At 45.2% G+C, this 27,146-nt stretch overlaps 1 protein-coding gene across 1 annotated transcript in view; it reads right to left on the bottom strand.

The window, feature by feature from the left end:
* Positions 1–2,482: 2,482 nt before the first annotated feature.
* Positions 2,483–27,146, bottom strand: part of LOC137417804 (uncharacterized) — a 107,898-nt gene continuing 83,234 nt past the window's right edge. The window contains exons 6-9 of the mRNA XM_078777392.1: positions 26,010–26,034; positions 24,860–25,054; positions 20,369–20,479; positions 2,483–3,996 (exon numbers count right to left, since the gene is read on the bottom strand). Of these exons, the coding sequence (XP_078633518.1) occupies positions 2,624–3,996; positions 20,369–20,479; positions 24,860–25,054; positions 26,010–26,034 (1,704 nt within the window). The 3' untranslated portion in view covers positions 2,483–2,623. The remainder of the gene's footprint in view (positions 3,997–20,368; positions 20,480–24,859; positions 25,055–26,009; positions 26,035–27,146) is intronic.

The following is a 27,146-nucleotide window of genomic DNA, read 5'->3' as shown; positions in this document are numbered from 1 at the left end:
CCTGTATGAATGCGTCTCGTGTGGCGTCGGTTTCACTTTGCTCTGCAGAAACGCCTTAGCCCACCGTGCGTGCGTTTCGCAGACTTCGTAACTGTGCATAGTATCCTAACCGTGAAGGTTTAATATGTAGGGATGGAAACTGCAACGTTAGAGCGCGGCTGTGCTGCTGATGCAGTGCCCTGTTTCCAGCAAGCTGGTACTCATTTTGTCGACTTCGAAGGATGACGAGCTTATTCAATCTACCTGGTGTTATCCAACAGCACGATAGATAAATTACTTGAATATTAGATAAACGCCATAAATGATTGGTCGGAGAAAGGAAGTATTTCAAATCTGTACCAGTCACATGTTCAGTACAGTATTGTAAGGAAACATGATCTAGAGTATGACAGTGAACATGGTTGAGATAGAGAATCTATTACTGTCGATTGAAAATATCGACCAAGTGGAGACATATTTGATCATTGAAGTTATCAACATGTTTCAAGATCCCCTCGAGTAAGTATCTTACCAGGATAGAAACGCAGACGAAGCTGCTACAAGCCATTTTCCAAAAGGCCATGTTGGTGTCTTAATACGTTTTAACACCAGCAGCATTTCCTCCTTCTCTTGATGATGTAGCTGCTTTACAAGCAGCCGTTGATACAGCGTTAAGGGATTTGTGGGTAACTTTAGGATGCAAATTTGATGAGGATTCTATGCTATGAAGGATTCTATGCTATGCTATTCCTCTTTACTCCCACCTCTGGAACAAACTCCCTCACTCCCTTCAATCCCACTCCTCCCTCCAGGTCTTTAAAACAGCTGTTCACCACCATCTCTTGTCTTCCTCCATCCAAAACCTTGATCTTTTGTACCGCTGCTAATTTCACCCCAGATCCACTTTTCCTTTTGGAAATACTGACTTTTTTTCCTGGAAGTTCCAGCAGTGTCAATGTGTTTTATACTCAACCTGCCCTGCCTTCCCACGCCTCCTCCCCCCCAAGCCCTCTCCCTCCCACAGATCTTCTGATGTCCCTGTTCTCTGCTGTTGTACTTGTGTGCTTCCCTCTCTCTCCCCATCTCGTCTCCCGCTCCCTTTTTTGTATGTTTTGTGTGTCCGTTCCTTGTTGTTTTTTGTGATTGATGTTAGCTCTTGCACGAGCCTCGATCTTGTATACAAAAAAAAAAAAAAGTATAAAAATCTGGAGTGAAATCTGAAAAATTTAACATCAACGATTTTTATAACTAAGTATATTTATGCAAGGAACGCTGTTCTCCTCTTTCTGCACTGTCGTCTTAATTCACACCTCCATAGAATGACGTGTTTTTTTCCAAGTTGCAAAATGCTTTGAGTTCAACATTATTCCCATTTGTCATAATTTCATTATTGTAATTGTAAACAAACAGAATAGGGAGAAACAGCGTGAAAAAAACATCAGGGCTTATTCTTCTTCTAAGTACGACAGAAAAACTCAGCTACTCAGGAGATTGCCAAAACATAAACAAAAAAACATACATTTTATTATTCACTGCATTTTTGGCAACATACACGGCCAGATCTTCAAATTCAACAAGAACCTTTTTATTCAAAATCCAAAAATGAAAGTCTGCTTCTGATCATTCATCTTCTTCAAAACTCGAAAAGCATGACAGAGAAACTCAGCTATAGATTACATAAAGGATCCTTCGTTCACCATTGTTATGTTTGGACACGTGGTGTATAAAGAGGCTCACGGCTCTGAAAACGCAATAAAACTTCTCGAACCCCTCTCTCTCTCTCTCTCTTCCCCCTCGCCTCTAGTTCGGTTTGAAACTTAAATAAACTGATAATGTCTTCTTTTTGAAGACCTGCATTAAAAACTTGTGAGAATAGTTGATACTTGGATTGAAAACTTGCACTGTGTGTGTATGTATGTATGTATGTATGTATGTATGTATGTATGCATGTGTGCAATATTTGTGTACATATGTAAAATAAAATAAAAATTCCAATCCCATCACCTTTAAAGCTAAAGTCATGCCACCTTTCTAAACTAGAGCTTCCCCCTACAACTATCCTCTTGGTAAGTGTGACGTAACGCGCGCGTTTGGACCTGGAAACAGAATTATGACGCGGCGCGTTACATCACGGCTTACCAAGAGGATATCACAATCGATATGCTCTACCTTCACGTTTTTCATTCAGTGCGAAAAACAAACCAATTGTTAAAATGATTATCAAATTCTCGAACGCATCGGCGTTACTGGTCTTCCAACGACACAGTACTTATAGGCCCGGCAGAGGGATCATGTTATTACCCAACCCTTGTGGGGTATATTGATCACAGTAGATCTTCGCTCAGTTCTGTCAGTAAAACTTACCTCACAGATGTCGGGATTCCTCCAAATTTCTTTGTTTAATGTTATAAACGACATTAGCGACTATTTAAAAAGCTAATAATATGTTTATGGTTTATAATATTTTACAAGCCCGGCTTCGCCGCTGTTGGACTTCCTGTCTTGTTGTCATCCTCTTGGTAAGCCGTGACGTAACGCGCCGCGTCATAATTCTGTTTCCGGGTCCAAACACGCGCGTTACGTCACGGCTTACCAAGAGGATTGCTTCTGTGCCCTGTTCCTGTTATTCCTGTGCCTGCTCCTGTTATTGCTCTTGTGCCCTGTGTTCTCTGTGGATTATCATGTGCCTTTTAAGGTTGGATGAATGACTACAAGATTTTCCACAAATTGTGCATTCATATTGGCGTTCACCAATGTGAATTCTCATGTGTGTTTTAAGGATGGATGGATGCCTGAAGGATTTTCCACAAATTGTGCATTCATATGGGCATTCACCATTGTGAATACGCATGTGTTTTTTAAGGGTAGATGATCGATTAAAACATTTTCCACAACTTGTGCATTTGTATGGGCGTTCATCATTGTGAATTCTCATGTGTGTTTTAAGATGAGTTGACTGATGAAAAGATTTTCCACAAATTGTGCATAGATATGGGCGTTCACCATTGTGAATACTCATGTGTGCTTTAAGGATGGATGATCGAGTGAAACATTTTCCACAATTTGTGCATTTGTATGGGCGTTCACCACTGTGAATTCTCATGTGTGATTTAAGGTTAATTAACTGATTACAAGATTTTCCACAACTTGTGCATTTGTATGGGCGTTCACCATTGTGAATTATCATGTGTGTTTTAAGGTGAGATGACTGATTAAAAGATTTTCCACAAGTTGCACATTTGTACAGGCGTTCTCCATTGTGAATCCTCATGTGTGATTTTAGGCGAGTTGACTGATTAAAAGATTTTCCACAAACTGTGCATTTGTATGGGCGTTCTCCACTGTGAATTGCCATGTGTCTTTTAAGGATGGATGACCGATTGTAAGATTTTCCACAACTTGCGCATTTGTATGGGCGTTCACCATTGTGAATTATCATGTGTGATTTTAGCTGAGTTGACCGATTAAAAGATTTTCCACAACTTGTGCATTTGTATGGTGGCTCACCATTGTGAATTCTTATATGAATTTTAAGGTAGGAGGACCAATAAAAACATTTTTCACAACTCGTGCATTTGTATGGACGTTCACTAGTGTGTATTCTCATGTGTCTTTTAAGGTTGGATGACTGATTGAAGAATTTTCCACAAACTGTGCATTTGTATGGAAGTTCACCATCGTGCAGTCTCGTGTGTATTTTCAGGCTGTGTAACCGAGTGAAAGATGTTGCACAATTTGTGCATTTGTATGGGTGTTCTCCACTGTGAATTCTCATGTGTATTTTAAGGCTGTGTGCCCGAGTGAAAGATTTTCCACAATTTGTGCATTTGTAGGGATGTTCACCTTTCTTTCCTTTGTGAGCCTTATGAAAGTTATTCTCTGCAATCACCCACTCATTCGGTGTGTCTTCTTTGTAAAAAGTCCTCTCGTTGGTTTCATTTAGCGATTCTTGAGGGCGTGTGTCTGCATCATTCATAAGAGTAGGTGCAGTCTCCCTTGTTGATTCACTGGATTCTCCTGTAAATACAACAACACAGAAACCGTGGAAAAAAAAAAATCAGATGTGGTTCAATACTATGACATCATTCTGACAAACGTACGCAACTCTATCATGTACTTCTGTATTTGTTCCACTGCAGAAAAGTAAAAAATTATTATTGATGTAAATATACAGTACTGTTCAAAATTTTGGGTTTTTCCAATGATATTGTTATGAATTTTGGGGTAGTGATATATATAGATTCAGGTCGATCTGTATAGGTAGGTGCTCTGACTGTCGTGATAGGGAACCTCACATGGAATAAGTTTGTTTAGGCGGTTTGTTCGTATAAATGTATATTTGTGATCATACAAGGATGATCGTTGTGTTAAATAGAGTCGCGATTATGTTAATTCCCTCGTGTGTGAAACCTGTGATCATCCCTGTGTCCCGTAAGGCAACGCACCATAGATATTAGTTAGGCCCATTAGCGTGCACATTAATTATTGTCTTGCCTTCGGACTTTGGTGGAGGGATGGTTGAGCGAGCACAAAGAGTTGGGTTCTCCATGTGAGTGACGGGCGGGCTTGCCACTGCAGCGTGGAGAAGCAAGGGCGAGCGAGACGTCCGGTGAGGCCTGGCAGCGCGGAGCGAGAGGTTCCCACCAACGGAGGCCTGCTTCGTGCCAACGGCCGGGCAGTTCCCGACAACACCAGAACCGCGTCCGGACTGCGTGCTCGAGTTTGGCGACTGACGAGAACACACCAGCCAGTTGAGATAAGTGCAATAGGTCACACACAATGCTTCTTTTCATTTATTTTCCCTACGTCCGTGGATACGTCTGGTGTGAGGGATCCCGATTTAGGACATTTATTTACCGTCGCATTCTTAATCTCGGGTTCCGTTAATAAATCTATTATTTTTGTACATTTTAATTCTGTGTTCGTTGAGTTTATTTCCTGCAGGTTTGAAGACTGCTTGAAGACTTCTTCTCTCTTCCTCTCGCGCATAGATAGTAAGTCCGTATTTGAACCAAACTCTTCAAAATAATGCTCAATTTGCTTATCCGTGATTTCCCGGTCCTAACAATATTCATACTTTTGGATAAATTCATCCAATTTATCAGAGATAAGTCATGTGTTTATTTTTCTAAATTAACAGCTTTTACAAATGTGCGTGAAACAAAGTGCTTAAGTATACCAAAAGGGCACACGATAGGGCATATTCCTCTGCCAGGCTGAACAGTTCAGGTTTTGTAGCTGCTGATAGGCAAGATCTGCATCCTACCATAACCAAAATCGAATTGGCTTGTTCTTTTCACCCACCCCCATCCACCAACTTTTGTCATAACTCATACACGTTTTTAAATATCGTGCAAAATGTTTGAAAGATCAGCGGCAGAAAGGGTGAAAAAATGGTCATGTGAGAGAGATTGGTCAATGACGTGATGGTGTGCATCGGGAGCTATGGTAGCTTCAAGACAAGTGTGGTGTGGACGCGAGTTTGAGTCAGTGAAAGGGTTGCATATTCATCAGAATCGGATGGGTTGTGGACGAGAACAGTATAGTTGTGTGAGTGAAGAGGGACATAAAATTATTGAAATGTGTGTGTGTGGATGAGAGTTTAAGTCAACTAAAGCTGGATGGACTGTGTGCATAAGGTGTGTGTGGAGGACGTACAACAACGCTGATCCTTTGAAAAGGGGACACATAAGACGACTAGAATAAAAAGGCATGAGGCAAACCACCGTGTTGTAGGTCCTGGGGTTGTACTTATGCAGGGAAAGGATGTGAGGAGGAGAGTGCAGGAGAGGAGAGTGAAGGAGGAGGAGGAGGAGAGTGTGATGGAGATGTGAGGTATGATGTGAGGATGTGAGGATGTGAGGATGTGAGGATGTGAGGATGTGAGGATGTGAGGATGTGAGGATGTGAGGAGGATGTGAGGAGGAGGAGAGTGAGATGGCCAGGTATGGGAGAAAGGGGAGTTTGGGAGAGGATGGAGGGAATTGTGTGTGGGCCACTTCAGAGTTTGAAAGGAAAGGTGATGGTAGGTTGAGGAAGACAAATGAGATTGTGTTTGAGTATGCGTGCGTCATGTTTGGAGTGAAGGAGTGTGTCAAGAGGGGTGAGATGTAGGCACAGTTGAGCAGGAGGTAGGGGGAGATCCAGGTTCTGAGAACGGATTTGAGGAGCTTGAACAGAAGATGTAAGAAGGCGGTGAAATGAGAGAAGAATGGACTTGAGGGTTGATGAAGCAGGCGAGAGTGGGGTTGGTGAAGTTGAAGAGGATGGGAAGGATGAAGAGGGGAAGGAGGGAGAGACAGAGGAAGAGAAGGAGGTTCTTTGAGAATCCCTTTCAACTTATGAAGGATCTGTTGGAGCAGTCTAGAGTTGTGGAGGCATCAGGCAGTATCTGTGGAAGGCTCTGAAGGTGATGTGGCAGCAAGGAGTTGTGTCCAGTCAATGTAGTATGGCAGAAGGAGTTTATATTCTGAAGCAGGAGTAGGCTCTGACACTTGAGCTGTTCAGACCAATATCATTGCTCGATGTATATGGGAAGATATTGATGGGTGTTTTTGCTGCGTGGCTCTCAGACTACATCAGAGAGAATGGTTTTGTGCATGGTTCTGTACAAATGGCAGGAATTCCAGGTTCACCACGATGCAGTTGAACACATGGCAATGGTCTGGCAAGTATTACAAGAGGCAAAGGAAGGGTGTTGCAGTGGTGTCGCTGGATTTTGAGAAGGTATATGGGTCAGTGTCGTATACCTTGATCAGATATGCCACGTATATATTTTGGATGCCACAAAGATTTAAGGATTTTCAGGTGGCATATTATGATCAGTTTTTTATATATTATATTTTTTTGTATACAAAATAGAGGCTCATGTAAGAGCTAACACATAAAACACAAAAGCATAAACATAAACAAAAACACACATGAACCATATAAAGGGAGCAGGGGAGAAGAGGGGGAGAGAGAGGGAAGCACAACAGGCCTTCCGCATGAATCGAACGGGCTGTGTACAGCTCGCTCCTCCAGCCGGGCCTGTCCCCGTCAGGAAGCTGAAGCCTCGGTCCGCGGCCCAGCACTTTGCCTCTACAAGTCCACCAGTGGTGTCTCCGAACACGGCCGGTCCGATCACTTCCTTGAGCCCGTGTTCCAAGCACGATCGTTCGCTTTATTGTCCAGAACGAGAGAGACAAATGCCGACGGCCGCGATTCCGACCAGATGCAGAGAGCAGAGAGAAGTGAAGAGGGCGAAGAGGGCGAAGAGGGCGAAGAGGGCGAAGAGGGAGAACGAAGCGAAGAGAAGAGAATGTCCGCTAGCGCGTTCTTTTATCACCCAGGCTCTCTCGTTATCGGCCGTGCTTTGCCAATCAGCGAGTCCCTTCTTACCAGTCCTCCTGTCAATCAAGAACCATGACCAACCATGGCTCCTCGGGGCGTGGCCTCGGCCAGCCCGTCCTGTGTGTGCCTCCCAAGTTGGGGTTGTCAGCTGTAGGGCTCAACATCCTGGCTTCTGGTATGTTTATTATTAATTAGTGCCATTAAATGCGCGATTCTAACTAGTGTCTAATGCGGTGCCATAAGGGACATAGGGATAAATCACAGAGGGAACAATATACAAGGAATTAATTAACCCCGATTCCCGAAGCTAGTTAACATGCCCCACTCCTCGTAGTGGGGACGAAGATACACCTTAATCCGAACACACGGTCTATTAAAAAAAAAAAAAAACACCTTTAGAGGCCATTTTTCCCCGCAAAGCGGGGGTTGGCCTTTTTCTGGAACCATGGTTGTTGTTGTTTTTCGGTCCCCTATTTGAAGCAATGTTTTACGGCCGGATGCCCTTCCTGACGCCAACCCTTTTTGCCACCTTTAACGACAAACAGGGAATTACCAGTGAACTGGTACTCAATTAGCCGACCTCGGAAGGATGACAGGCTGAGTCAACCCCCCTGGCGTTAATTCAGCGATCGACCGGGATTCAAACCCAGGATCCTTGGATCCTAAGCCGGCACCCTAGCCGCTAGCCCAACACCAGGGATCTATACAAGTACTTATTACATCAAGGTTTCTACACAACATTCGGAGCACCTACCTATACAAATCTACCTGGACTAAAGTATCCCTACCCCCACAAACGTAACAATATGTTTATGTTCGATTTTAGGGAACAACTTCATTTTCTTTAAACACTTGTTGCCATCGAGAATATTAATAATTTGTTTGAACTTGGTTCTTGGTTTTAAAAAATTGTTGTTGAGCAGAGATGAAATTATAAACATCTCAATGTTCTACTCTGAGAGCCTCCTGAGCCACATATCATTTTTTTTGCATAAGCCATGCCCACTTTTCCTAATCCACACCCAATTTTACCTTAGCCCCACCCACTTTTCCTATACCCCACCCACTATCCCAAAGCCCCACCCACAGGCTGAATTTAAACATATTTTTACTCTTATTGCGAATTGACTGATGGATTCAAATTGGTGCACTGGATTCAAACATCTTATCGATGGAGGTAAGATTTTCTCAGATACAAAATCAAAACACTGCCTTTAGCACAACTTGGGGTGAAATTATTGATTTGTTTGAAGACCTTTTGAGTGACCAAGACCCACAGAACAAGTTTTACATTGATGACCCAACCAAAGAGTTCTACCTTGGAGACCCACAAAATCCTGAAAAAGAGTTCCACCTTGATGGTTCTCATTGTGAGACCTATCTTGAAGACTCACTTTCCAAGTTCTACATTGATGACCCAGACAAAGAGGTAGAAACCCTGAAAGCTCACTAAATTTTGGGAAAACATATTACGAGTTCTGCCTAGATGGTTTCAATACCTACCCTGGAGACTTGGAGAAAGGGTTCTGCCAACACGTTTCTAAATGTGGAGCCTACCTTGGAGACACGAATTTTGGGGAAAAAAAAAAGAAAAAAGAAAAAAAGAACAGTAAATGAGTTATCCTTGGTCGTTTTAAATCTGAAACCTACCTCGGAGACTTCACAAGATTTGAAAAAAAGCAGGAATCGAGTTTTACCTGAAAGACTTATAAAGTTGGTTGTATTTTGGAGACTTGGAATGTGGATTTTGTCTTGATAACCCACAATGTGATACCTATCTTGGAGACTCAACAGGATTGTTGTTATACCTTGGAGACTTTAAAAGTTGGTTTTATTTTGGGGACTCGAAAAGCGGTTTCTACCAAGAAGACTCTCTGGGTTCTAAACCTATCGATGTTGTTCTTCCTTGGATGGTGCTTGATGAGAGCAATATCAAGAACGTTCTCGGAAGAAGGTGCTGGAAATTTCTTCTTCCCCCTTTCTACTTCTTCAAACTTGAACGGTTTGAAAGACAGAATTGGAGGAAAAGGGGAAAAAAAACAAAAAAAAACATACATTTATTTATTTATTTATTGAAATACGTATTATATATACCAGTGTGACTTGGCGCACTCCGCGCGCCTCACAACACGTCGTTTCAGAGGGAAAGGCATCTTTGACCATTTCGGTGTCTTTTGGGTCTTTATGGTGTTTTGGGTCTTCAGGGCCATTTGGGTCTTAAGAGTCTTTTGTTTCCTCTCGGTCTTTTAGAGTCTCTGGGGTATTTTGGTTATTCGGGGTATTTAAGGGTATTTTGAGTATAAAGGGTCTTTAGGGTGTTTTGGGTCTTCCGGGTGTTTTGGGTCTGTGTCTTCAGGGTCTTTTGGTTCAACGGGGTCTTTTGAGTCTTCGTGGTCTTTTGAGTCTTTTGAGTCTTCGGGGTCTTTTGGGTATTCAGGGACATTTGGGTCTTCAGGGTATTTTTGAGCCTCATGGCCTTTGGGGTGTTTTGAGTATTTGGGGTCTTCAGGGTCTTTGTAGTCTTCAGGGTGTTTTGGGTCTTCAGGGCGTTTGGGTCTTCAGGGTCTTTTGGGTCTTCAGGGACATTTGAGTCTTCAGGGTATTTTTGAGCCTCAGGGCCTTCAAGGGTATTTTGGGTCTTTGTAGTCTTCATGGTGTTTTGGGTCTTCGGGGTGTTTTGGGTCTTCGGGGTGTTTTGGGTATTTTAGGTCTTCGGGGCCATTTGGGTTTTGAGGCTCTTTTTGAGAGTCTGGACCTTCAAGAGTATTTTGGGTCTTTGGGGTGTTTTGGGTCTTCAGGGGTCTTGGGGTAATTAAAGGGTCATCAAAGGTCTGAGGGGTCTCAGCAGTCTAAACGTAATTAATAGGGTTAATTAAGAGGGTGTTCATTTTATTTGAAGAAGAAGACGTTTGCTTCGCATATAAACAAACATACATAATAATAATAATAATAATAATAATAATAATAATAATAATAATAATAATAATAATAATAATAATAATAATAATACATTTATTTTATATAGTGCTTTTCAAGAAGCCCAAAGACGCTTTGACAGAGTACAAAAAAACAAGTGCAAAAAGACAAAAATCAACAGGTAAATAATCAAAGCAAAAGGAAGGAGAAGGAGAAGACATAACTACATAACCATATACATTTGCTCTATTATAATGAATGTGATATAACATGAATAAGGTTTACGATATCGTGTCATCCCTTGGACACGATCAATGGATTCCCCAATATTCGTTGTGTTCACGGTTTGAATTACGCTGAGGTAATGTGGAGGCGTTTCATGGATATGAATAATGCTTACGATATAGTGTTGGTGTACTCAGAGGTAAAATGTCAAGTGTACTGAGGTAAAATATCAAGTGTACTCAGAGGTAAAATGTCAAGTGTACCCAGAGGTAAAATGTCAAGTGTACCCAGAGGTAAAATGTCAAGTGTACCCAGAGGTAAAATGTCAAGTGTACCCAGAGGTAAAATGTCAAGTGTACCCAGAGGTAAAATGTCAAGTGTACCCCGAAGTGATGTGAACGGAGTCGGCAAGCACGATATGTTCCTGGCAAGCACGATATGTTCCTGGGTGTCATGAACTTTGTTTTGGGTCTTCGGGTGGCATAGTTCCGAACCCGAAGGATCGGTAACCGACACAATTTCGGTCTTCGAGGCCGGCCGATAGGCAAAGTGTGACCAGAAGGGACGAGGTTCTCCTGACCACGTGGCCCTCGACTTGGTGGGGTTTGTCCGCACAATGTGGGCGCTTTCAGGATGAACTTTAGCCGGGGAGCGTTTGGGCGCCCCGGTCTGATACTGCCGCCCACGCGCAGAACAACTTGTGAGTGCACGTGGGTCCCGGCGGTCCCACTGGCCTAGCGCTACCATGTTTAGACAGCGAACTCTGTCCCCGGGCACCGGCACCTACTCCCGGAAGTTTGAGAGAATAGCGGCGCCAGGCACGGTAGGACACCCGCGGAGCCCCGGCGGACCAGGGACGCGCGAGCCTACGCGTTAGCGTGCTACGGCGGAATCAACGGCTTCGGCCACGGTCGGGCCGATACTCGGCCCGGTCGCACCGGGAATGAACTGGTTCGACGCCCGCGCTGGAGAGGTCGCGGGCGACTGAGATGTATTAACAAATTAATTAATTAATTTGAGACGTCCGATTTCTAGTGTTTGGAAATTTGGAAGAGCTTGACCCTAGCCTTTCCCTTGCGAGGGCAAGGAGGAACTTAACGCTTGACACTTAAGCTTAGTTTGAAGTACACCCTGACCAGCGCTCACGGTGTGACGGCAAGGCAACCAGAAGGGACGAGGTTCTCCTGACCACGTGGCCCTCGATCTGGGAAGCGAGAGGCGTTCCATTAGTGGACGCGCCCCTCACGCCCGACTTTTGGGCGGCCCCGGCAGGCCGTTTGTTTTGACGTTCCGTGACAGGCCCCGCACCCCCACCTCCGGGCCGACCGGAATGAATCCCGGTGTCCCGATCCGAACCATCGCGGCAGACCCTGGTGTTGGGCGAGCGGCTAGGGTGCCGGCTTAGGATCCAAGGATCCTGGATTCGAATCCCGGTCGATTGCTGAATTAACGCCAGGGGGGTTGACTCAGCCTGTCATCCTTCCGAGGTCGGCTAATTGAGTACCAGTTCACTGGTAATTCCCTGTTTGTCGTTAAAGGTGGCAAAAAGGGTTGGCGTCAGGAAGGGCATCTGGCCGTAAAACATTGCTTCAAAAAGGGGACCGAAAAACAACAACAACCACGGTTCCCGAAAAAGGCCAACCCCTGCTTTGCAGGGAAAAATGGCCTCTAAAGGTGGTTATTATATATTTATATGTCATGAGTTATCCACCGATTGCGTTTCACGTCACAACCAGTAAGGTCGAAAGAAAACAAAGCGTATCCAGAGGTGTGGGACAATAACGTTAGGCGAGTGTCCAAACCGGAAAATGCTGGAGACCAAACCTGAAAATGGAAAAACAATATAGCTGATTTTACTCCAAAGGTTCCCAGGATTACCCACCAAAAATATCGTTGCGATCGGTTCAGCCGTTTTTGCGGTACCTGGGAATGGACAGACGGACGGACGGACATTTGATGAATTATAGTAAGATGTATTTAGCACCCTTCCACTTTTTTCAAATAACTCATAATTTTCTCGAAAAATAAATTAAAATTGACAAAAGTATTTGGTCTCCACAATTTTTTATTTCACTGTTAATATTACAGAACCTTTGTTTTTTTTATTCAGAACTTAATATATCCTTTTAAATCAGAAAAAAACAAGAAATGGCATTGACAAAATTATTGACTCCCAAGACTTAATATTTGGTAGCACGGCCTTTGGACAAGATAACTGCAGTCAAGCGCTTCCTATAGCCATGAATGGCTTCCTCTACCTCTCTACTGGCAGTTTAACAACTCTTCTTGTGCAAACTGCTCCAGTTCTCCCAGATTTGAAGGGTGCCTTCTCCCAACTGCTGTTTTCAGATCTCCCCACAGGTGTTCAATGGGATTTAGATCTGGACTCATTGCTGGCCACTTCAGAACAGTCCAGCGTTTTGCCTTGAACCATTTCTGGGTGCTTTTTGAAGCGTTTTTGCAGTCATTGTCCTGCTGCACCCATGACCATGAGGTCATGACACATGAGGGAACAGAGCACAGACAGAACAGGGGGAGCAAGGCCGGAGCGGAGTCGGTAGAAGACAGAAAGACCACCTACCTGCCTGCGGTGAGAGAGAGAAAGGCCCTCAGAATCTGTTTCATCGCGGGAGATTCCAATGATTCTGACAGTTTTGGTTTCAACCGCATGAAGCTGAACTAGGTGTGAGGCAGGAACACCGGCCCAGAGGGGAGAACAGTATTCCATTGAGCTGCGGATGACAGCTTTTTATGTGGAGAGGTGCTCAGAAGTGCCCAGATAGGACTTCGCACGACGGAGGATGCACAGTCGGCGACTGGCTTTGGAGGCCAGCTTGGAAATGTGATTTTACCAGGAAAGATCATGGCAGATCGTGAGACCCAAAAGCTTGAGTGACAGAACTTCTTCAAGAGGATTGTTCAGAAAGTAGATGGGAGAGTTGTCCAGACGGTCTTTTCGGAGAGACAAAGTGAGAGTGTGAGATTTGTCAGGATTGAAAGAGATGTTCCACTTGTTTGACCAGTTTGTGATATTGTCCAGGTCTGCAGAGAGTGAAGAGGCTGCTGCCTGCCGATCTGAGGGATAAGGTATTGTTACGGATTTAGGTGAATTTATGTGAATTACTATTCAGGTCTTTGCTTATTAATGTGTAGTCGATTGAAGGTTGTTGTGATTAAAGGGTCAGGAGCCCTTCTGGGGAAAAGGAGACCGGAAACGGAAGGGAAAAGACAAGGGGTCCAGCAGAAGTGGTGATCTTCTTCCTCTTCCTCGCCGAGCTCCGACGCGAGCGGTATCGATATTGAGCAGCGTGGGGGATGCTGCGTGTGAAAGCCCGTCTGGCGAAAGGAGTTACCTGCGCGGGGTAATTACCCCTTTACACGTCAAGTTGCCGTGGGTTCGTGCACGGAACCAAGCGTCCGGCACAGTTCGCCTCACCGTCTACAAGGACGCGTACGGGTCGCACCTTGGGCCTCGCGCGCTGGGCAAGCCGCGCGTTGCTTTGCCCGCTTGGCTTGGCAAGGAGGTGTGCGCTGCAGCCGTTGTTCCCGGTACGTGACGTGCACGTTTGGGAGCACGTCAGCCAGGGGTTCGTTCAACCGCCCGTGTGCGGAGAACCCGACCTACACCTTGGTCTGGAGGGGCCCAGAGACATTGTGAGGGACAGTGACCAAAAGGGGTCGTGAGTGGGGAAAGGGGGGACATATATAAGATGGCCATCTTAGTAATATTGGATTGATTGTTGATGGTTGGTGATTGCTTGGAGAATATATTATTGATTACTCTGGATCCTTGGTGTGGGGTTTCTTATTGACTGGAATTCATATTGATTGCGTTACGAAAGCGTATAAATCCTAGATCTTTCTGGCGGAGTTCCTCTCACGGTCCGGGGGTCACCGAGACCAGGTAGTCACCGGGAGGACCCCGTAACAGAATGGAGCGGCAGAGAGTGTCGTCATCAGAAAAGAGATAGAGAGGATTTTCCAGAGAGTCAGAGAGATCATTGTTGAACCACCTATGGAGGCCATTTTTCCCCCGCAGAGCAGAGGTTGGCCTTTTTCGGACACCTTCGTCCCCTTCTGAAGCAATGTTTTATGGCCGGATGCCCTTCCTGCCGCCAACCCTGTTAGTCGCGCCTTGCGACACACAGGGAATTACCAGTGAACTGGTACTCAATTTTTCGACCTCGGAAGGATGACAAGTTGAGTCAAACCCCCTGGTGTTAATTCAGCGATCGACCAGTGCCTCCTTTACTTGTCACGTTTCGCGCCTTTTTACGTCACCGGAGCTTCTCCTCCAACCAGTGCATAGCTTGTTGGTAGTTCTTTCGCGCTTTCCTCACTGATTGGCTGAGGTGTCATCGGTCGGTGGCCAATCAGTGTGTCGCTCCTTCACCTTCCTTACCCCCAATCACGGGGAAGCTTTTTGTCCCTTCCCCCGACCAATCACACGTCCTTCCCTGCTCTGCAAATCGGTGGCCTGCTCTTTGCTTGCCCCTCCCCTGGCCAATCACGAGTTATCCCTGGACATGGCTCTCAGCCTGCCTGGTCAATGCTTGATCGCGATGCCAGCTGGTGATGTGGCTGGCTGCGGCCCCATCGGCGGTGCCCCGATCTGGCTTCTGACTGTGGTTCTGCAAGTCTTATTGTGGGAGAGGGATATTAATTAATGTGTGCAGCTAAGGGCCTAGCTAATGTATGTGGTGTGTTGCCATAAGGGACACAGGTATGATTACTGAGGTTTCACATACAGGGGAATTATCTTAGTCCCTATTCTACCTATCACTGGATCATCCTCGTATGATCACAGGTACACACTTGATCCGACAAACCGGGTTAACAGGGACATATTACATCGAGATTGTTATAACTCAACAGACAAAGTATGATACCTATTCAGATCTACCTAAATCTATATATACCCTACCCACCGACATAACAGTATTTTTCATATTAATATTTTTTGTTGTAATATATTTCTGTAGTTCAGCCTGTGCCTTTGAATAATAATTTGATATATCCAACTCTTGGGATACTCTAAAGGTCGAGCCATGTTTTCCAACGTGTCATTTATATTAAATAAAAAATGACGTCATAAAAAATTTCATTGTTCAGCCTGTGCCTTTGTATAATAATTTGATTTCTCCAACACTTGGATAATTCACCAGTTCACCAATCAAAAGCTAGAAGCTGATATATATTTTTTAGATCTAAAACTCAAAGGTGAAGGCTGCATAAAATCATCAAATATATATATATATTTTAACTGTTTTCTTTATTTTGATCTGAATACAAATGAACACGGACGGGCTTTGCATTTCCAGATGCTTTCTAGTTTTAATTTAAACTTAAAAAATATTTTTTGATCGAATTCATACCTCATAGGATAGGGTGTTACTCAACTGTACTGGGACCTGTGATACTCTAAGAAAATCCGAAGATATGAACTATCTGTTTTAAAAATTCCCTCTATATGACGGACAGAGATTGCGTCTATTTCAAAGTATTAAAGAAGCGGGTATTGGCCGGTTGGATCTGCCAAACATTTTCGGCAATTTTAAACCAGAAACAATCAGCTTTCTATTGCTTGCACAGACAGCCGTTCCTTGTCAACCATTTCGTTGGAGTGCTTGTTTGAGTGCTTAAGCTGCTTGGTGAGAGCTCTACAATCTGTTTGGTGATGGAACACACCACGGTTATCCTCTCTTACCTTTCCATTTGCTATATTTGTTGTTTTACTTATATATTTGTAATGACTGTTGCTCAACTTTGAGTCATGTTCTTCAACGTTTGTTTGCATGGGAAGGGGTGGGTTGGAAGTCTGGGGGGAGGCACAGGAGGGGTGGGATGAGGGAAGCATGATTGCAGCTGCAGGTCGTCACATCCCTTAAGCCTTAAGGGAAGCCCATGTTATCTATATATATAAAACACAGTTTGTGTGTGTGTGTGTGTGTGTGTGTGTGTGTGTGTGTGTGTGTGTGTGTGTGTGTGTGTGTGTGTGTGTGTGTGTGTGTGTGTGTGTGTGTGTGTGTGTGTGTGTAATGTTACCGATAGACTCCTAAACGGAGAGGCTCACGTGCTTGATATTTGGCATAGACATGGCCATTGAGCCTGGGAAGAACATGGCCGACCTAAAAAAAAAAAAATCATAATATTTTTTTACCATATTTTTACCTCAGCGCATTTCAGCGAGGAATATTATGCACGGAATCTGACCGGTGTCAGAGCAGCGCGCTGATTCGCTCAGAGCGATCACGTGATGTTCCTTGCCGCCATAAACTCAGTTACGCGTTCGCACGTAATTCAGAGCGAAAAGCGACTGCGTTTTTTCACATTTCAGCGAGGAACATTGCCATTCACACCACATAAGTTTTTTTTTCTTTCATCTTTAGATCCATATTTTTTTTCAGCGAGGAATATTATACATGGATTCTGAGCCGGTGGCAGAGCAGCGCGCTGATTCGCTCAGAGCGATCACGTGATGTTCCATCCTTGCCGCCATAAACTCACAGTTACGCGTTCGCACGTAATTCAGAGTGAAAAGCGATTGCGTTTTTTCACATTTCAGCGAGGAACATTGCCATTCACACCACATAAGTTTTTTTTTCTTTCATCTTTAGATCCATATTTTTTTTCAGCCAGGAATATTATACACGGAATCTGAGGCGGTGGCAGAGCAGCGCGCTGATTCACTCAGAGCGATCACGTGATGTTCCTTGCCACCATAAACTCACAGCAAGTAGCATAGATTTTAGCATGATTAGCATTTAGCATGATTTATCATGATTTAGCATGATTTAGCATAGATAGTAGCATGTTTCACATAGATTTTTTTCAGCGAGGAATATTATACACGGAATCTGAGGCGGTGGCAGAGCAGCGCGCTGATTCGCTCAGAGCGATCACGTGATGTTCCATCCCCGCCGCCAGACCATCCATCTATCTATAATTCCAGTAATCTCTGTGTGTATGTTTGTATGTATGTATGTATGTATGTATGTATGTATGTATGTATGTTTGTATGTTTGTCTGTGACCGCTGTTTCTCGACAACTATCGGTCCGATATACTTGAAACTTGCCAGGTATATTGCTGGGGACCCGAGGATGTGCCTTTTCAAGGTTTCATATTAATCGGAGAAGTAGTTACCGAGCTATGTCCAAAAAACGATTCAACCAATCAGAGAGCAGCGAGCTATCACGTGTGCCGAACGTGGCGAACAGACTCTGCCTCGGACGGCACATTTGAGAGCGTATTCATTTATTTCACGTTGGAAAACGATGTTGCCGTTAAACTATGTTTTAAAACTAATTAAAACTAATTTGCGATTCATCGTAACTGCGATTTGCGACCTTCCGGACAGTGAAGACTTCACTTCCGGCAGCCAATCACAGAACGCTTTGTTGCGTAGGCGTGGCCGATGTGAGAGCGAGCCGAGCGCGTGCGCCATTACGGTTCGTAATTCGATTTCTTCCGGAGAAAATAATAATTTCTCGATTTCTTATGCGCATTATTTCTCCCAATTCAGTCAGAGCGAAGGGCGGAAGCGAAGAGCGTTGTTTTTTTTGTTTACGGGCGTACGGGCGTACGGGCGGGGTAGAGCATACGGGTAGCGTTTTTTTTTTTTTTTGGCAAGGAATGGGCACCCACGTACGGGCATGCCCTAGTATATATAAAACACAGTGTGTGTGTGTGTGTGTGTGTGTGTGTGTGTGTGTGTGTGTGTGTGTGTGTGTGTGTGTGTGTGTGTGTGTGTAATGTTACCGATAGACTCCTAAACGGAGAGGCTCACGTGCTTGATATTTGGCATAGACATGGCCATTGAGCCTGGGAAGAACATGGCCAAACTAAATAAAAAAAAATTCATAATATTTTTTTACCATATATTTACCTCAGCGCATTTCAGCGAGGAATATTATGCACGGATTCTGAAGCGGTGGCAGAGCAGCGCGCTGATTCGCTCAGAGCGATCACGTGATGTTCCATCCCCACCGCCAGACCACTGAACATAAAACAGTTTGTGTGTGTGTAATGTAATGTTACCTCCCCTCCCCCCTCCGTCCTCCCCTCCCCCCTCCATCCTCCCCTTCCCCCACTTCCCCTCCCCCCTCCACCCTACCCCCTCCCCCCACTTACCCTCCCCCTCCTCTCCCCTCCCCCTCCCCTCCCACCTCCATCCTCCCCTTCCCCCCGTCCCCCCTCTCCCTCCCCCTTCTGCCCTCCCCTCCCCTCCTCCCCTTCCCCCCCCCCCTTCCTCTTCCCTTCCCCCTCCACCCTACCCCCTCCCTTCCCCCTACACCCTACCCTTTCCCCCTCCCCCCTTACCCTCCCCCTCCCCCCCCTCCCCTCCCCCTCTCCACCCCCTATCCCCCTCCCTCCATCCTCCCCTTTCCCTCCCCCTCCCAACTCTCCCTCCCCTCCCCCTTCTGCCCTCCACTCCATCCTCCCCTCCCCTTCGCCTTCCCTTCCCCCTACACCCTCCCCTTTCCCCCCTTACCCTCCCTCCCCTCCCCCTCCTCTTCTCCCCTCCCCCCGTTCCCCCTTCCCTCCCCCCCATTCCCCCTCCCACCCCCCTCTCCCCCCTCCGTCCTCCCCTCCCCCCCCCCATCCTCCCCTTCCCCTCCCCCCTCTATACTCCCCTTCCCCCTCCACCCTACCCCCTCCCTTCCCCCTACACCCTACCCTCTCCCCTTCACCCTCCCCCTTCCACCCTTACCCTCCCCCTTCCCCCCTCCCCTCACCCTCCTCCCCTCACCCTCCTCCCCCCTCCCTCCCCTCCCCCTCCTCTTCTCCCCTCCCCCCGTTCCCCCTTCCCTCCCCCCCGTTCCCCCTCCCACCCCCCTCTCCCCCCTCCGTCCTCCCCTCCCCCCCCCATCCTCCCCTTCCCCTCCCCCCTCTATACTCCCCTTCCCCCTCCACCCTACCCCCTCCCTTCCCCCTACACCCTACCCTCTCCCCTTCACCCTCCCCCTTCCACCCTTACCCTCCCCCTCCTCCCCGTTCCCCTCCCCTTCCCCCTCCCCTCCCCTCCCCCGCCCGGCAATGCCGGGTACTTCTGCTACTAATTTATATATTAAAGTAGCTCGGCAGTTTTCTGTCCGTTTGTTTGGTCTGGCCTGACTCCACCCACAATGACGTCACTCATAGGAAGGCTGACTCCACCCACCGGCATTTTGATCTTCATGCAGTTCAGACCGAACACATTGTCGAACCTGTCATATTCACAATCGCCATACTCTACCTTTACGTGCCTAAAACATAACCTTCTGGAAAAATGCAAGGCAATGCTTCATTGCATATACCACGCCCAAAAAATGGAGGGTTTTCAGTGGAATTCGTTTCCGTGGGTTCCTTATAATAAACATGTAACATAGATCAATAAAAGGTGTGTGCAATTGAAGCTCAATGAAATTGACGATAGTAAAAATTGAGGATAACAGGATACAACTAGAACGGGCACTCGGTAGAGCGCATACCTTCGCCGCAGCTACTGTTCTGTACTTGGTAAAAATACGATTTTGACCTTTTCGTGACCTTGACCTTGACCTTTGACCCGATTGCTCCCAAAATCTAATCAAATGTGTCCCGTATAATAACCAATCATCCCACCAAATTTCATGCAATTCGGTTGAATACTTTTTGAGTTATGCGAATAACATACACACACACACACACAGACATACAAATAAATACACAGCGATCAAAACATAACCTTCCGCTTTTGCGAAGGTAACAAGGTATATAATTGTTGGTTAAAATCTTTCACCTAATGATGGAGGAGATAATTGATGTTTGAGAAGTTGATCCACCATCGTGGTTATTTCTTAAAGCGATTAAATCAAAATGGCGAGGTTTCTATTCCTTAGAACCACAGTTCATCATAAAACCGTCCAAAGCAATATGTGTAGGCATTGACAAACCTTCATGGGGATGGTTCTTGAAGAAAGAAGCTTCAGCGTCATTTGGTTCTGGTTGATCCAGGTGGACATCATTGTCGTGCTCAGTTTTCACTTCCACTTTCACAAAAAAATCTGGAAAAAGCAACTTTTATTAAATGAGGGAAGTCTTGTGCCACATGCATAGCTGGTTCCACACTCTTAAAATAACTAAACAAATATTGCATTAAATCATTAATTTGAGGTCTTCCTTGAAGAAAGAAAATAAAACATTTCCCCACGGGAATAGCAAAGTGTGAAAATGACGATATCAAAGCATTACGTTCTGTACAAACTGCCTCAATGTTACGAGATGCTTACTACCCGACCACAACTTCAGCAGGAATTTCACCACCACCCAGGCTGACTGGATGGCCACGAGGTACGCGCACTCGCCTCTAAGCCGTCTAGCCTGGGTTTGAATCCCGACCCAGCTATAAACGGTCATCCCGGTGTTTCACAAGCATGGTCATCCATCAATATGTGTGCCATCCCTCGGATGGAAATTAAACAGACATCCCGTCTGCATGAATTTGTTGGTAGACATTGACAAATTTCAAACACAAAGGAAAAACCGAAATGAGGCTTAATCGAATCATTTTTCATGCCCTTTTCAACAGTGCAACTCTCATTGGTTCATGGGAAAATGGTTTGGTTTATGGAAAAGAACTTAAGGTCAAACTTCAACTAGAGGTTCCAGGGAACCTGAACTCAACTGGTCTATATCAATATGGTTAGAACATGCATAATAGAACCACAAACAATATAGGATATATGTGCTAAAAATGACAAAAATTGATTTTTCAATATGGCCGCCCTGCCACGCCCATTTTTGGGCGTGCAGCGCCCAAATGCAATCCCAAACTAGTTTATGTCTTGAAGATGCTGCATAACAAGTTTCATCAAATTTCATCAATATTTGTGACTTTTAGAGCGTAGACGTCGAATTGTTTACAGACGACAGACAGACAGACAGACGGACGACGGACACTGGGTGTCGACAAAAACTCAGCTGGACATAGTCCAGTTGAGTTAAAAAGAGAAATCTTTGACCCTTGTCTTTTTAATATTTTGCAAAAAACATTCGAAACAAATATCCCAATACGAAATTCGACATTTGAAGGATTTAGATGTATGTGAAGCTGTCATTAGGAGGGTTTTTGTCATACTCCGCTCACCTGCCCATAAGTGGAGCTCAAAGTTTGTTTGTTTTGTGTTTTTTTGTGTACTTATTCTTGACTCCTATGAGAGCTAACACATAGAACATATAATAAAGAGAGCAGGAGAAAAGAGGGGGAGAGAGAAGGAAGCACAACAGCAGTCGGGAACAGGGACATCGGGAGATCTGTGGAAGAGAGAGGGCTGGGCCGGGGTACACAGGATAAACAAGATGGACACTGCAGGGGCTTTCAAGAAAGAAAACAGGAAATTTGAAGGAGGTGAGTTTGGGGTGGAATAATGGGGGTAGAAAAGATCAAGGTTTTGGATGGGGGAATATAAGAGATGGTGGTGAACAGCTGTTTTAAAGACCTGGAGGGAGGAGTGGGATTGAAGAGAGTGAGGGAGTTTGTTCCAGAGGGGGAAAGAAAGAGAAATGAAAGAGCGAAGGTGAGCAGAGAGTCTTGATTTTGGCAGTTTCACGAGAAGAGGGTTTCTGGCATATCTTGCATGTCCTGCAGGTATATTTGGGAGACAGAGCACAGACAGAGCAGGGGGTGCGAGTCCGGAGAGGAGTCGGTAGAAGACAGAAAGACCACCAACCCACCTGCAGTGAGCAAGTGAAAGGCCCTCAGAATCAACTTGATCCCAGGAGATTCCAATGATTCTGAAAGCTTTGGTTTTACAGCGTGAAGCCAAGCTAGGTGTGAGGCAGGTGTACCCGTACCAGCCTAGTGGGGAGAGCAGTACTCCATCAAGCTTTGTATGTGGTGAGGAGCTCAGGTGTGCCAAGGAAGGACTTCGCACGACGGAGGATGTCCAGGTGGCCACTGGCTTTGGAGGCCAGCTTGGAAATGCGGTTTTCCCAGGATAGGGAAAGTGTTGATCACAAAGTTTTGATCGCTGGATTTGAAAACCTTCAAATCAATCAATTTATCTTTTTCTCTGTTGAAAAAAACCCATCTGAAACACCGGAAATCGAGAGATCTCTCAGAGCTGCTCATTTGAACCTGCACATGTATATACCCTACTCAATGCAAATCCAGTCAACGAAAGGGTATAATTAGTCAAATATCCCAGTGTCCTTCAATAAGAGAAGGCGAACTATCGCTGGTATCACTGGCCAAATTACAAATTCCTACCCTAACCAGCACGGATGTGCCCTCAGCCAATGATGCCATGACGCAGCCTTGTGCTGTATACGAATGAAGAAGAAGAGTACCACCCAAAATTACAACCACCAAAATAGTGAAGGCAAGAAAAATATTTTCTCCTCAATCTGCATTATTTCTTTATTTATCCTTCTTTGACTTACAGGGCCGAGCATTGATGAACTGTCATTCCAGTCGCACATGGGGATGATTGATGAGGCCTTTTCTAATATTTCGTATGCAGCCTGAGGCTGCTGGTTGGGCAATTCCTGGGTGCATGACTCTACCACTGAAGCAATGTCCCCTGTTTCTAGTAAGCTGGTAGTCATTTTGTCGACCTCGGAAGGATGACAGGCTGAGTCAACCTTCCTGGTGTGAGGCTGAGGCAACCCACCTGATGTTATGTAATGGTCCGACAGAGGCTCAAACTCAACACCGTAAGATATTAAGGGCAGCTATCTTAACCGTTACGACAATGCCAGGGTTATTGGTAAGGTGAGAACCGATTGGTTGTTTCCTCCAATGACAGGTTGAGAGATGTCATTGGAGTTTTAAAATATGAAAATTGTAACAGACTCGGACTCCCAAATGGGCGACATGAGACCGCTGGAGAATAAATCAACTCCTGCCACCGAGCGACAGAGAATGCACACACGCAACCAATCCACCACAATACTGGTGTTTTCGTAATTTCACCATGCGACCGTTTCAGTGCGCGCAGTTAACCTAACAAGGATAATTTTCCTGTGCTGGAGGATGGAACCAATACACAGCAACTCGTTTCAAAATGCAGATTAAGACCTGGTCACTCCACCATAAACATTTTGCTTCTGCTCTCTCAACAATGTTTATAAAACCACCTTTAGAGGCCATGTTTCCCCGCAAAGCGGGGGTTGGCCTTTTTCGGGAACCGTGGTTGTTGTTGTTTTTCGGTCCCCTTTTTGAAGCAATGTTTTACGGCCGGATGCCCTTCCTGACGCCAACCCTTTTTGCCGCCTTTAACGACAAACAGGGAATTACCAGTGAAATGGTACTCAATTTGCCGACCTCGGAAGGATGACAGGCTGATGTTTCTCAACTGATGCTGATGACATCTCTCAACAATGTTTGAAGCCTGCAATGTCACACAGATCAGGGCTGTGTCTCTAGACAGATCTCGAGCTTTCCATCCAGTCTGGTACCTCATCTTGCTCTCCAAACTCTCTGCGTATGGCATACAAGGCCAACTCCACACACGGCTTACTGACTTCCTCTACTCTGGCAGCAAACGTGCGCCTCTGAAAGGAATAATTTCACCTCCTCTCCCTGTCAAGGCCAAAGTGCCCAGAGGCAGTGTTCAGGGCGCATTCCTATACTTCATCAACAATCTGTCTGACTCTCTGAAAAAATTCCTCTTTATCTCTTTGCTGACGACTCCAACCTCGGCCGTGACATCCTTCGTTCTTCGGATAGGCAGGCGGCAGCCTCTTCCCTCTCTTCAGACGTTGCTGGAATCAGAAGCAACTCAAACACTTGGAATATGCATTTTCAATTCTAACAAATCTCACACCCTCTCCGAAATGACCGTCTGGAAAACCCTCCCATCTCCTTTCTTAACAATCCTCATGGAGAAGTTGAGTCACTCAAACTTTTGGGTCTCAATATCAGCTTTGATCTTTCTTGGTAAAACCACATTTCTGAATTGGCCTCTAAGGCCAGTTGACCATCAATGCCAGAATGGGCATCCTCCATTGTGCAAAGTCTTTCCTTTGCACACCTAAACCGTTATGCACCAACAAGGCCTTCATCTGCAGCTTGTAGTACTGCTCTCCTTTCTGGTCTTGTATCCTCTGCTTTCCATCACCCTTCCCCTCCCGAGGTTTCTGCACGGAACAAGTCACCAAAGAGCGACCGCCTTCTCGTGAAACTACCCAAATCCAGGACCACTGCTTGCCTCTGCTCTGTCAATTTTTGTCCCCAGTGGGAACAACTTCCACATTCTCTTTAATGTCATTCTTCTCTCCAGCTCTTCACAACAGCTGTTGTGTGAAGTTCAGCTCATGTACAGCTCAATGCAGGTCCAAATGTTCAGCTCAATTCAGTACAGCTCGCGTACACAAAAAAATTAAAAACTCGGCACTCAACAAATACCGATCGCATCAGACGTGATGTAGCTCACACAACTCACCATTTGTCTGTTCGCTTTGCTCCTCTTCCAGGTCAAAGGAGTTCACATCTTCTATTTTTATCTGCAGAATCTCAGGAAATCCTTCCAGCTCCTCAACCTTCATTTTACACTCGAGCACTGTCAGCTGTTCCGATTCCGGCTGCACGTGACAGGAATCCTTCCAACAGCCAACTTGAGCGTACTTGGAGGGTGAACCTTCAGAGGCAAAAAACATGTCTCTTCCTGACGTTTCCTCCACTATGGGTACCTTGAATTCCATGGGAATTCAGATTAAGTTCATCGCACTGGCAAATAGTACTGCGTCACCTAATTAAATATTTAAAAGAAGACCATTTGTATGCATTAGATAGTTTTAACACTGTCGGAAAGTTGTTTCCTTGTTAATTAAATGAGCATTAATGCACAGGAAAGAGCAGGAAGAATCACCAAATCCCAAATGTTCAGCAACAGATAAATGGGTCCAGGATTGCGGAGTTTTAAACATTTTCCTGCGTACGGTTCTCAAATACCCGTCAGAACCCCCAAACCTTACTGATACATCTGTATACCCAGAAACCCTCGTATCCCTCCTCCATACACACCAAAACGTCCATCATACATGTGCACACCGTGCGCTGTCGTGTGTCCAAATACGTTTTTGTCTGTGCACGCCACTGGTGTAAATTACAAAACAACAACGGCCCTTGTGATCTGAGGTACTCCATTTACTTATAACCTCCCAGTTTGAAATCCTCTCACCACCAAGCACCGTTTTCTAACTTTCCCCCAAGCCAGTTCTTGCTCCATTTAACCAGTGCTGAAGACTCTGCCGGATCCAATTCCGACTAAAATTACAAAATGCCTTCGGGAAGTCTCGGTGTGCTGAACCCACTGCTCCTGCCTCATCTACCCAATCAGCAATTGCCTCAAAGAATTCCAACAAATTTTTTAAAAGACGATTTTCATTTACCATATCGTCTGTCATGCATTCATTTACAAAATGGCTCCTCATCTTCTCCAATAGCAATACCTTCCCCATGGTACCGAAAGGTCAACGGTTCCCCAAAGTCTCCCTGGAGCCCCTATTCAGTATCCCAAGCTGTTTATTTACTTCACAATTCCTTTTTTTCCCCCAGTTTATATATTCCACAATTTTTTTTTTTTACCTCACCTCCACTCCCTTGGTTTTCCTCAGATTACCCGTTTTACATTTACACTTCAAAAGATCGAAGATCAGATTCTACATTTAGGGGTTTCGTTGATGACGTCATCGCGTAACAGCGTCATTCAGCGTCTCCCATTTGTCAAACCATGAACCTTCCTTCCAAAGAGTAGAGAATGTAAATATACTTAACAAACATCTCATCATCTGCACCAAGAGCTTTAGTTCTCCTCACGAATATGTTCAAAAACCTGAAATCTCCACAACACTTACCTCACTCACAACTCGCTTTGTAAAATGTTTCTTTCACTGCGCAGTGCGCGGGCCCCAAAACCGGATCCACGCCTGATCCAAACTCGACTATTCTTCTTCTTTACTAACTATTGCCATTATTCCTCTCGAACGTTATCTCACGTCCACTGGCGACTGGCGTGTATTACCAGAACATTGTTTCCAGCTTAAAAGTCGTTATATACAAAAACATTCACCGCGAAAAAAACGAGGAAAAAGAGGATTGGACAAGCCAAGCTGGAAGATAAACCCCGTTGGTATTTTCAAAGTTCAACATTACTGATTTCTACACTGACTGGATCGGGTACCTAACGTTCATTGGTCGGGCGGTCCTGAAGCCACCGGAAGCGCCCAATCCGCCATATTACTTCTCCCACCACAAAGAAAATTCCGTTTATGTCAATACAAATACTTGCTTCAAAGTTCATATTTCCTTCAAAAATTGCACATTCCCACTTGATTTTAGTCCTTTCTCGGGTTGAAAAAAGCATTGTTATTGTATTCATGAAATTCCATCGTGTGCTGCTTTCGGTTAGAAAAACCGCGACGGTCGTGATCAAAGAAGAAGAGGAATCACATTTCATCGGTAAGTGGCATTCACCTGAGTTGCCAACACAGTAACAGTCCCATACTTTTGTTTTGGGAACTCATGGGAGAACAAAGATGGCGGACAAATGACTTCAATAAAATCATTTTCCTCCTATCCAGTAAGTATAGAACAATAAAAAGAGGTATTACGTCACAAAAATATATATCTACAAAAAGACCACAGATGCCGTAAACACTGACCTCGTCGGATCTTCATGCCCAAGGTCGGGGTACCATACCTGCGAGATGAATGAAGTAGATAGGGAA

Source organism: Myxine glutinosa, chromosome 5, assembly GCF_964187855.1.
Source record: "Myxine glutinosa chromosome 5, kmMyxGlut1.1, whole genome shotgun sequence".
Taxonomy (NCBI): Eukaryota; Metazoa; Chordata; class Myxini; order Myxiniformes; family Myxinidae; genus Myxine; species Myxine glutinosa.
This window is presented reverse-complemented; position numbering and strand designations above follow the sequence as displayed.